The following is a 13,590-nucleotide window of genomic DNA, read 5'->3' on the forward strand; positions in this document are numbered from 1 at the left end:
TACGTCCAAGGACGTCGGATCGTGAGAGTGCGCCATTACATTAGTTCTCCTAACTGCAGTGCCCGCTTCCGCGTTCATGATTGGACAGTTTCTGAACATCAATGACAACCCTATGACACGTGTCAGGGTTGTCTCTGGCTCATGTGTCATATGACGGTCTCAGTCGTTAAGTTGTTTAGTGCATTGTTTCTTTTGCTTTTGGGTCCGATCCCCGTACAATGATTTAAGATCATCAGCTTGTATTGGTCTGAATGTTTTGCTCTAAAACTTACAAAACAAAGCGCTAACAGTATAAGCTGGCGGGGCACCAGTAATAGGTGAGGATGAAGTAGCAGGTCACAGGTCAATTAGCCCATCCTGATGAATACACCTGGATATCAGCATAATGGTTTTCCGGGAGGACCGTGGGGAGGCGAACTTTACAGGGTACATTGCTTGCAATGGGTCTGGTAGTCCGTATTCTAACAATTCCTTTCAATGCTATTTTTTGAAATGGGTGATAATGGAATAGTAACCTCGCTTGCGCTATCGGTATATACTGGCGGGGCACCAGTGTGGAATGATAGGTGACGATAAAAGCAGGTCAGTTAGCCCATCGTGACAAATTCGGCTAGAATTAATCACGATGGTTGTAAAGAGGAACCGCGCGAAGATCGACCTGATAGGGTGTGTTGCTGGCAATGGGTCAGTTAGACAAACAATTCCTCCCCCCCTGCTCATTTTTTTTTGATAGGTGAAAATGGTATGGTAACCCCGCCTGCGCTAACGGGACGACGCTGGCGGAGCACCAGATTTCTTATGAATTCCTGATGAATTCATCAGGAATTAACCATGATAGTTTCCACGGGGGACCGCGAAGAGGTCGACCTGGTTGGTTATATTGCTAGCAATGGGATTCTCAGTCTCCATTACTAACAATCCCTTCCCCCCAGCCCATTTTAAGTACTCACTGATAATGTAGTTTTCTATAGGAGAAATAATTTTCAAAATCAAATTAATGCTCTTTGAATTTTTCAGTTAGGAACATAAAAGTTTCCTCTTTATAATATTAATTTAGAAATAAAAATACTCATAATATAAGTTCTGCTTAGTTTAAAACTAGATGTCGCTGTCTTTTATTACATTATAAACATGAAAAGGAATAGTAACGAGTTATTTCTTACTTTGTCACCATTTTGTAGTAATTAATTACAGTTCTGTAAACTGCTTTTTATATTTACTGTACATACATACCATAATCATTAGGCTAATGATGAAATTACGTCCTTGGCACTTCCGCGTATAACCAACAGTCATCCATTACCGTCAGTTGATGGGATGATCATGTCGGTACCGTATCGCACGGCACTGGCTACTGTGACAACAAATTAATACCCATATTTATAGGTTATAGAAGGAGATGCACATATATATACGTTCTCTTCTTTTTAGTGATTTTATAATCTGTCAAAATATGATATTATAGGAATGCAATTTTTTTAGCCATGTAGTCCCGGCATAGAATGAGCCACCTTCCTTTTCCGTGGTTGTCGTAAGAAACGAATAAGGAAATTTAATAGTTGAGGGATTAACATTCCTTTTTAAACGTCTGCAAAGAGTTACGGCAGCTGCCAACTGGTTTACTAAGCCTTTTAAAGATGTTTTAAGAGAGACGTTGCTGCCCATCCCTCGCCCTTCCTTAGTTGACTCTTTCGACACCCATGGGAAAAGAAGAGGTGGCCTGTTCTATGCCGGGACCACACGGCCATGTTTTTATTAATATGTAGTTTTTAACTGTGACCTTGTCCTTTTATCCTGGATATGTTAATTAACCGCGATGAAAACTACATGAATGCCAAATTTTATGACCGTTACTCACATAACAATGCCCGAACTTATAATTGTATTGCCCACATTTCGCCGAGCATATTAGAATCCAACATGACAGGGCGAACCTACCGATGTCACACGGATTAATTTAATTCTTTGAGTGTGTATTCCATCTCCAGACATTCGGTCTTTAAATTTATTACCAGAGGGAGACTTTCTACAAAAGTTCGTTTGCTTGGGCACTTCTATCCCATTTGTGTTTCTACCGTGAAGCAGTTGTGTTTGCATGGCTGTGTTTCGGTTTGAAGGGTGTGATATAGCAGTGAATTTACAGGGTACAGAGGAATAACACCTGAGTCCTCAGGAATGGCAACACATGGGGGGATATCATGGGCGAAACAGTATACTCTGTCATATCCATGGTACCGCTCATGTCTATACGTGACGGTTACCACTTTCCATCAGGTGGGCCGTCAGCTTGTTTGCCATTCTAAGTTGATAGTGATTTCGACCCGATTCGAACCGACGACCTTTGAGGTCTGTGGACGGTAGTGTATCACTGAGCCACGACGCTGTCATATTATGACATAACCACGTTATCGTTATCGCCAAAAAGACCGTCAGTCCAAACAAAAATAAATCAAAATCGCGTAAGTACGAGAGATATGAAATGGCGCCCTCAATTTGTACTATCTTATCTACCTTGATAGCGTATCGTAAAGAAAATGTCAAGCAGTAGCGTGCACGTAATTATCTTTACAAGATGAACAAGCTACTCCCCTTCACGAGCCCTTGAGAGTCGGCCTGATGGTTGAGCATGAAAATAATCATTGTTACTACACATACATATCGATTCTCTGTTACTCAAGTAAGTAATTGTGAATTTACTGGGTACAGAGGAATAACACCTGAGTCCTCAGGAATGGCAACGCATGGGGGTATCATGGGCGAGACAGTATACTCTGTTATGTCCATGGTACTGCTCATGTCTATAGGCGACGGTTACCACTTTCCATCAGGTGGACCGTCAGCTTGTTTGCCATTCTAAGTAGTATAAAAAAAAAGTATGATATTGTAAATCAAAGAACGACCATCCAGAAGCCAGATCCAATCCAAACCACATTTTCTTATGCAGTGAACGTTCTATATAAGCGACCTCTCTATAAGCAACATTATTTATATTTTATTTATTCTACACAGCTTAGTTAGTAAAAGAAATAAGTAAAAATATTTTTCAGACGGTAAAGTATTTTTATACGCCTTTTTCCCTATAAGCAACTTTTCACAATAAGATTTTTTTATTGAAATTGGTTGCTTCTATAGAACTTTAATTTAGGGGGTAAACAAAGGTTGACGTAAGGCAGGCGGCCGGTTGTAAAACTATAAGCTAAAGCTTTTTGTAATATGGACAAAAAATATATTACGCCAACCCCAAATAATAATTGGGATAAGGGTAGGAAGATGATGATGATAGGTGGCAGACGAGCATGCGGCTCGCCTGATGGTGACTACGGTCGGGTGCACATCGTGCAACACCGGAAGAATAAAAAGTACTATATACTGTCTATATAAATAATAAAATAAATGTACATGCTCAAGTTGTTAATTTGATTAACTTACTGCATTTATTTTGTAGTTAAGGGTTTTTTTTTTTAATGGATGATAATGGAATGGTAACCCCACCCGCGCTATCGGTATACACCGACGGGGCACCAGTGAAGGATGATAGATGAGGATGAAGTAGGTCAGTTAGCTCATCGTGACGAATTCAACAAGAATTGTTCACGATGGTTTCCAGGGGGAACCACGTGGAGGTCGACCTAGTAAGGCATATTGCTAGCAATGGGGCTGTCAAACTCCATTGCTAACAATCCCTTCCCCCCTGTAGTTAAGGGTTCATACTCATATTATGAAGAAATAATATTTTTATTGACACTTAGAATGGCACTCAAGCTGACGGCCTAACTGATGGATAGGGGAAACAGTCGCCTGTAGACATTTATTTATATAATTATTTGTTTAGGCATATCAATAATACAAATACATACATACAAATATATACTTAATCTTGCTGGGTTTCTCTGATCGAGTCATAGATTGCTATTTGCTCTTCTTTTACAGTTAAATGTTTGATATATTATAGTAATTATTTTATTTATTTATTTGATTATTAATCTATATTTTAATTTATTTAATATATTATTTGTACATTTATATTATATGAATATATCTCTACTTATTAATCGGTTTATCCAATGGTTGACTGGTAGAGAACACCGTCCGGTGTTTTAAATCCGCCAAATGTACATAGAATTTTACTGTGCATTAAAGTTAAAATAATTATATTATATAAAAAAACGAATTATAGTATTTGCTTCAATTATAAACATGCACAACATTGAAATAATACATTGTCAGAGAAAGATTTTTATAGATACAAAAAATAACATATGAAAACTTAGGGTAGACTCAAATCAATACTTTTAGACAATATTTTAGTTTTAAATGATTGTGGTTGATTATGAAATATATTTATTTATCTATAGGCGACGGTTACCACTTACCATCAGGTGGGCCGTCAGCTTGTTTGCCATTCTAAGTTGTATAAAAATATATATATTTATTTATATTTTCTTTTATGTACATTATTATTATAAGTGATTATTAATCTTGTTATAGACGCATGCGACCCTTAAATGGTTTAATCAGGAGGAACTTTGAAGAAATATTTGTCCCTTAATATTCGAATACCTAGTTTAAGGACGCATAACGATATCCTGTCAAACAAACCTTCTGAACAGGGGGGAAAGAGATTATTAGTAATGGAGACTAAAAATCCCATTGCTAGCAATATACCCAACCAGGTCGACTTCCTCGCGGTTCCCCCTGGAAACTATCATGGTTGATTCCTGATGAATTCATCATGATGGGCTAACTGGCCTGTTTTCATTCTTATCTATCACCCTTCACTGGTGCTCCGCCAGCGTATCCCGTTAGCGCAGGCGGGGTTACCATTCCATTTTCATCCACCAAAAAAACCTTCTGAACAGTATCATGGACATAACAGAGTATACTATAGTGCCCATGGTAACCCTCACACGGTACCATTCCTGGGGATTACGATGTTATGTCTCTGTAACATGTAATTTTACTGCAAAATCCGTTCTCAATTGAAGTTAACTCATTGTTACAATGATGCTATAAAATTGAATTGTAGTTACAAATTCTCTTCATTACAATTATTATCTGCAGTTGGAAATTGTGCATTTATGCAGTCGTAACAAGCTCTTAGACGAGATGAGGCCTCACGGATGGCACGGTAACCGAAGATAATGCATACTACAGTCCCACAATAATGGTATGACGCACTCCGTCCTTGCCCGTACAGACGATAACGCGACTGTCACGAACTGTGCTTATGAAAATCACAAATACATAGGAATTTAATATTTGTTAAATGTAAGGACGTATTTAGGTAGTCTTTTTTTAATGGGTGATAATGGAATGGTAACCCCATCCGCGCTATCGGTATACACCGACGGGGCACCAGTGCAGGATGATAGGTGAGGATGAAGCAGGTCAGTTAGCCCATCGTGACGAATTCAACGAGAATTGTTCATGATGGTTTCCAGGGGGAACCACATGGAGGTCGACCTAATAGGGCATACTGCTAGCAATGGGGCTGCCAAACTCCATTTCTAACAATTCCTTTCCCTATGTATTTAGATAGTTAGGTACCTACGGCATATTTGTTAATAATAACGTCGCCGACCAAACTCTGTAATATACAAGTGGCTCCTCACCATCCCAATGTTGCGTGGATAATTCGCTTGAAAAGATGAAGAATCAAAACTCTCGTATTTTGTTTCCAAGCGATCAGAGGGCCTACCATGAAATGGTTTTCGAATTTTCGGGACCGAACGAAATGTAAATTTCACGTTAAAATTATATAATATGTACCGTTTAAAAATGGTAGGATTTATGACGAACGAAATGTTAAGTTCCATTTACTGGGGAACAAAAATACGAAATTGAGTTCGAAAATTCGGAATGACATTGGTGGTAGAGCCCCTGTTTATTGTTTTTGTAATCTTTATTGTACGATTATTGTAATTAGATTTGTTTTTTACGTACAGAGATAATGGAAATTGTTTGCATCCATTAAACCAACTAAACTGAACATTTTAACAAAGTTGCATATAAAAAAAACATTTGAACTAAGAAATATGTCACTCACAACAAAATTTTTCATCTTTTTTAACCGATTTCACGAAAAAGGAAACTGTATTTATTCGATTGTATTTTTTTTTATGTTTAAAACCTCATAAATTCCTCAGTTGTCAATCGAATTGGATAATTCTTTTTTATCTGAAAGAATATAGGTACATGCAAATTGATTCTATATAAATTTTATTAAAATCGATTTTTTTACTACTGAAGGGTTCTGCGAGTGATGAATACATCTGGAATCAGCACGATGGCTTCCAGCAGGTACTGCGTGGACGTCGACTTGATTAGGGTAAATTACTTACATACCCCCCCCCCCCCCCCCCCCGTTTATCCTGACAGATGAATGAAGAGAGATTGGAAAGCAATCGCTCACTTATCGCCATTGTTTCGTCAATTAATCATATATTTGGAACGCGTAGGGGCCGAAATCGCGAAAGGTATATTCGGCATATCAAGTAGCGCCGCCGAAATGATCGTGAACTACGAACAGCATAGTCGTAACTGTTATTTTACATTTATATAGCATTATCTATGTACTAAATAAAAGACAAAAAATCTCTCTTTTTACACGACTGCCTTAAAAAGTGGTATGTTTTTTTACTTCACGTATGCGTGTTTCTTTATTCCATTGTAACTTCTAAATGTCTGAACTGTTTAAGATGTGGGGGGTATCGTTAGAATCTCTACGTCATTGCCAAGTATATTTTTTTTTAATATTTTGTTGTTTATTTTTGCCAGAGAAGTTGTTTTTTTCTTTTGTGTAAGAAAACGCCACAACGAAGGTATTTATTTATTCATTATTCAATTTAAACATGAGACACATGGTGTTCTAAAAAGCATAAGTACATGTTTCACGACATTAATGATGCAGTTTTTTTTTTATGGGTGATAATAGAATGGTAACCCCGCCTGCGCTATTGGTATACACTGGCGGGGCATCAGTGATAGATAACACGTGAAGATAAAGGCAGGTCAGTCGGTCGTTCGTGAAGAATTCAACAAGAATTAACTAAGATGTTTCCCAGGCGGAACCACGTGGAGGTTGACCTGATGGGGTACATTGCTAGCAAAGGGGCTGTTAGTATCCATTACTAACAATCTCTATCCTCTTTATAATGTAGTGTTAGGTATATTGGTCCCGGATTCGATTTCTAACCTGATTAATTTACAAAACGCACTACCCAATACTGGCCAGTGGTAATTTCCCGAGACATTAACTCTATAATTTGCCACGTTGTGGAAACAGCTTTTTTTTTTATTAAAACATTTTATTTCCATCTAATTCGCCATTTCCGATTCGTAGTTGTGAGCAAAAACTGTCATATAACGAGTGGCCAAGGCGAGGCTGCTATTATCCACACGAATGTGTCAGTCAGTAGTTACTAGCTAGTTAGTAACACGGTTTGCTCCTTACATGGATATAGCTTTTATTCAAGAACATACCACCACGCTCATGTCTATAGGCGACGGTTACCACTTTCCATCAGGTGGGCTGTCAGCTTGTTTGCCATTCTAAGTGGTATAAAAAAAAAACATTTAAAACAGCCTTTCTCAAAGTGGGCGATAACGCCCCCTTGTGGGCGCTGCAGACCTAAAGGGCGGTAAGAGACCCAGAAAAAAATATGGGCGTTGTGTAGAGGCTTGGCAGGTGATTTGTTGATCTTGAAGTAATAGTGGTTTTTAAGTAGGTGAAAAAATGTGGGCGCTAAAAAATAATTTATTCTCAAAGTGGGCATTAGGCATAATAAGTTTAGGAACCCCTGAATAAATTGAGATTGGTCATAAATCAAAATATTTATTAAAATAAGCATCAAAACGAATGCATTATGCTCTGTTTATTTAATTAATTCAAATATATTGGTAAGAATTTTATTTTTCAATCTAACCTTACAAGATAATTTCTCCTATATATTGAGAAGTAAATGTACGATATGGTAACTCTGTTCACGCACACATAGATAAAATAGTTGTCTAGTTTTAGTGAAATATTTATATGGTGGCACTCTATCTATATAATCTAAGGTTGGTACAACTGTGTACCAACTTCAAATCTTAGGAGTATACCTTAAATGAACATATACTTTTTATCTTAATTAACGCAAATGAAGCCTTGAATAATATAGAAAATTGCAACGGAAAGTTACCTCATTTCTATCAAATGGCATAGGTGTATATACATAGTACAGCTGGCAAGCAAAGGGCGTACAAGCAGTGTACCTACATACCTCATACCTATTGGCTAGAATTAGCGGTCAAGGTACACACGTTGCTGTTCATGAATGTCACTATCACACTTGTATTATATTAAGTATACATGTGTGTAATCACTCGAGACATATACATAATGTGAATACTAGCTTTTGTCCGCGACTTCGATCGCGAGTTTCAGAGGCGGAAAGGAGGCGTAGATAGAGAACTGAGTGATTTCTTTTAATGAGTGAAATTGAAATGGTAACCTCGCCTGTGCTGTCGGTCTACACTGATGAGATATCATTGCAGGATGATAGGTGAAGTAAATCAGTTGGCCCATTGTGATGAATTCAACAATAATTAACTACGACGGTTTTCAGGGGGAATCGCATGGAGATCGTCTTGACAGGATATATTGCTAGCAATGGGGCTTTTAAATCCTATTCCTAACGATCCCTTTCTTCCTATCCTAAAATCCTTAAATCCTATTTTTTTTTTTTGGGGATTTAACTACCAATAACTATGAATTCTCTATCTATGCAATATGTATATAGGCCAATAAAAAATGTAACTGGCAAGCATAATTTTTATTATTCTTTTTTTTAACCGTAGAAATTCGAATAATTATTATTTTATGTCTACGTTTTCAGCACTGGATTTTCTCTGCGTATCTCGTATTTTAAAAGGTGTGAATATAGATAAAAAAAATACTATTATCTAGGCCTATCTTGTTTGATACATAACTATATAACATGTTATCATAATGTTCAACAAAACGTGTAACTGGTAACGTGTGCCAGCAGATAATAAGGATCAAATCATATCTAACGATGTATAGGTGACAGGTGCTTAAACAAATCCACTACTTGGTATTCTAACCGTACAAAGATCATAATAGATAAAGGTGGAGTTACACCAAGCCAGCGAATGCTCGTTCCTCGTGTTCTTTGAGTGTAATTCTACCTTGATTTTATGTAAAGAAACAAAAAACATAATTCATTATAATAAATAATTTCATTAATAATAAAGCGCTTTATTGTAATACTTTTTGTTTCCTATTATTGACGTGTATAAGTGATTAAAAAAGTAATATGAAATAAAAAAGAGAAATGTATTTAATATTTATAGCCAAAAAAAAAAATACGAAAAGATTTATTATATAGATAGAGTGTCGCCATACAAATGCTTTAAGAAAAGCGGGCCAACTTTTTCATACATTTTTACGTGATAAATAGTTATGTTTCATTTATAACTTCCATATTTATTTTGTTTTATTTTGCATCTCTTTCATCGTTGTTAAATTTTATCATAAAAACTTGTTTTAATTATTAAATAAATAAATATAGATACGTCAAGATTCATTATTTGCATAAGAATATAGAACACTGATAAAAAAACGAGTTAGCTAATTTGACAATTAGCTGACAAAAAGTTGACCCGTTTTAGAGACTCGATGCTCTATCTATATATATATATATATATATATATATATATATATATATATATATATATATATATATATATATATATATATATATATATATATATATATATATATATATATATATATATGTGTGTGTGTGTGTGTGTGTGTGTGTGTGTATAAATATATAGATATAATAAAGCACAACATGCTGAACATTGAAAATGCAAATTGTATCATCTTATTTATATAACTATATTTCTGGCAAATAAATTACTATTAAAAAAAAATACATTAGAGTATATGTGTCCTAAAGGAACCAGGATCCATTTTGCCTATATACTTACAGAAATTAATATGAGCCTTATGTATCGTAGATAAAAGATTTTGGCATTGTAACAATAGCGTTTCCATACAAATTGCATATATTTTGATGTTTTATTATATTATTGCGTATATTTTTTCAACACAAACATTAAATGCCACGGTAGTTTGGGAGTTTCCATTAATTTTGCAATGTTTACAAAAAATCTAACAAAACGACTTTTTTTAGTTACTACGCCAACAACGCTTGTTGCAGTTAGGATCTGTGTCCACTAAACCTTATCATATATGAAAAGAAGCGTTACAAGTATTATGAGAGTACTGCAACGGCTCAAAACAAGGGTTATGGTTTCTGGCGAAAGAAATATAATATCAGTCAATGAAAATAAAAAAAAATGCATTAAATGTTAAAATATGATACCGAAGGATACTTTGGACCAACCTTTTACTAAATTTATGACTATTATTAAGAAATACTTATTGAATAAACCCTATTACACACTGAGTACGATTACTTCAATGACAAACGTGCATGGTGTTAGTCGATCATGCACAGATTTTTAAATGATCAAGTAATTTTAGACATAGTACATTTAAATAAATACACATAATGATGATAGAGATTTTAAAAAGTAACTGTTAAATTTCTTACGAAAACAGATAACAACATTACAATGATTCTTATAAATAAATATATACATTTAATAAAATTTCCATATTATGTCCCTTCGTCATATATACTGTTTCACACTGGAAGTGTCGATTGGCAAATAAAATTTTTCGTAGATGGCGCTGTCTTAACGATTATGGTATAGTGGGCGCAGAGCTTTAAAATTTTATTTAACGGACTTCGAAAGGAGGAACTCTTAATTTAGCCATTATGTTTTATACGTATGTTACGCACTAAGCGTAATAATACGAACTCGCAAAAATATAAATTGGCATATGTAATTTATTATATACCCAGAAAAAAATTACATGATCCCACCATGCGCGGTGCCATTTGTATGCGCGTGCGCATACCAGCACGACTTACACCTGTACAGTGGCACGGAGTTGCGTATTATAATATATCATGAGTTGTCTTGTAAAGTTTGTGTCCCCTACAGATATACTGGCTATTTACCATGGCTTCCATTGCAATTGTTACAATGGGACTTTCAGATTTTATTTCAATCTCACTAATTGCTTAGTCCTCGTGCTGGAATACCATGTAGCATGAGACCAGACAATGAACATGTGAGTCAACAACTTAGAACACCCATACACAAATTCAGCAGTTTATTCCCTAAAATATAATTCATCTCATTTCTCCAGGTGTTAACTGTCCATTGCTGAACATAGGGCTCCCCCATAGTTGGACTTGGCAGTAGTTGGCTAGCTTGGCAGGCTGGTTGGGAACCGCAATTAGACTTTTGTGATATTTTAACAGGGACTGCTTTCCATCCCACGGCGACTAAAATATAATTACTAATTCCATATTTGAACGATTGATTCGATATTTGAACAATTGATTTCAATTCTATATTTAAACCATTCTAAGTTGATATTTGAACGATTGATTCGATATTTGAACCATTCTCAATTGATATTTGAACGATTGATTCGATATTTGAACCATTCTAAATTGATATTTGAACGATTGATTCGATATTTGAACCATTCTAAATTGATATTTGTACGATTAATTCGATATTTGAACAATTGATTCCAAATTTGAATTATTAATTTTCGTAATCGAGCTGCTGATGTGATTCACAACTATACATACTCCGTAACCATTATGTCTTTTAAAAACTACGTCAATTGTGCATTGATTGATCAATATGTTGCAATATAGAACTCAATAACTGTTATTGATTTGACATATGTAGGTACAATATAGTAGCGTATTGACGGCAGCCATTTATATAAATGTAATATACGAGTAGTAAGTCTGTGTGTTCACAGATGAATCCTTACTAATATTATATATATAACAGTGAATTTGTTTGTTACGTCTTAGCAGCTTAACTAATTGCTGTGAAATTTGTTCTTTATATATTTATATGTTTTTGTACATTCGCTTATAGATATTTTTTTTTATGAATGATAATGAAATGGTAACCCCGCCTGCGCTAACGGGATACGCTGGCGGAGCGCTAGTGAAGGGTGATAGATGAGAATGAAAACAGGCCAGTTAGCCTATCATGATGAATTCATCAGGAATTAACCATGATAGTTTCCAGGGGGAACCGCGAGGAGGTCGACCTGTTTACATTGCTAGCAATGGGATTCTCAGTCTCCATTACTAACAATCCCTTTTCCCCGTCCTTGTCCCTATTGTCAATTATTTATGTAACATTATAGAAAATAGTGGAAGCTCGTATTATAAAAGCAATTTTACATACACTATAAAGATATAAGACAAGAAGAAACTAAAATACTACTGTTACTGATAAAACATAGTTGTATTTTTATATTTGTATATTTATGTAATATTTGTTTAATGTATTCATGTATGTATATTTAGAAAATCATAATGTGCAGTAGTTCTCTATTGTATGTGCTGTAATTTTTTTCACCGCATAATAAAATTTCTGTTTTGCCAAAGATTGACTGCGATAGAATGCTATATAGTATTAAGTCCGCATTTTGTGCCAGACATTTTTTTTGTAATGTGGTCAATAAAGAATAAATAAAAAAATAGTTACTCTAAATTTGTCCATGGAGACTGTTTCCCCTATACCATTACGTTGATGATGATTGTTGTAATGTGATGACCGCAACAATGATCAACACGTTTATATAAAGATGATTCTCCGTATCTTAATATATAAAAAACCTGTGTAACAATGTTTATACTTATCAGATTCCGAGTTCAATTTACGATTTTCCTCCCCATTGCCTCACTGGATTGAGGTTTCTTACTAAAATGTATTTTATATTAACTTGCATATGTTGTCAATTGTTGCAGCCCCCCCACATTCAAGACCCTCACGCCGACATCACGTACACAGCTCAAGCAGCAGTTGATGCGAGAGCATGCGCAGGAGCAGCTGCGCAGAGAGTCATTACAGGTAATCTTTCATGATTCCTCAACTGGCAAACAAGATGACGGCTCAACTGATGGAATGTGGTAACCGTCGCCTACAAAGTGAATATCACAATATATGTGACGTCATGATTTTTTCTCAAAAAATTAATGACGTCACAGTTTGAGGGAGACTTTGTACAAAAGTCGATTGCTTGGGTACCTCTGTCCCATTCGTGTTTCAACGGTGAAACAGTTGTGTTTGCATGGCTGTGTTTCGGTTTGAAGGGTGGGATATGGCGTGAATTTATTGGGTACAGAGGAATAACACCTGAGGCCTCAGGAATGGCAACGCACGGGGGGTATCATGGGCGAAACAGTATACTCTGTTATGTCCATGGTACTGCTCATGTCTATAGGCGACGGTTACCACTTGATACACGTGGACCGTCGGCTTGTTTGCCATTTTAAGTTGTATAAAAAAAAAGTTTGTGTATTTTTGTATACTAATCGTCTGTATGGGTGTCATGGTCCCATTCATGTTCTTACCGTGAAGCAGTTGTGCTTGCATGGTTGTGTTTCTGTTTATGATGGGATATGG

General features: G+C 35.8%; 1 protein-coding gene across 9 annotated transcripts in view; it reads left to right on the forward strand.

Moving 5' to 3' along the window:
• The window catches only part of LOC113512264 (transcription factor EB), a 153,786-nt gene that overhangs the window by 127,061 nt on the left and 13,135 nt on the right, over nucleotides 1–13,590 (forward strand). For all 9 annotated transcript variants that reach the window (XM_052897089.1, XM_052897098.1, XM_052897092.1 and 6 more), the window contains one exon: nucleotides 12,933–13,035. In XM_052897089.1, coding sequence (XP_052753049.1) covers nucleotides 12,933–13,035 — 103 coding nt within the window. The remainder of the gene's footprint in view (nucleotides 1–12,932; nucleotides 13,036–13,590) is intronic.

The sequence above is a fragment of the Galleria mellonella genome, unplaced genomic scaffold (assembly GCF_026898425.1).
Source record: "Galleria mellonella isolate WM207_F2 unplaced genomic scaffold, CSIRO_AGI_GalMel_v1 utg352, whole genome shotgun sequence".
NCBI classification, from domain to species: domain Eukaryota; kingdom Metazoa; phylum Arthropoda; class Insecta; order Lepidoptera; family Pyralidae; genus Galleria; species Galleria mellonella.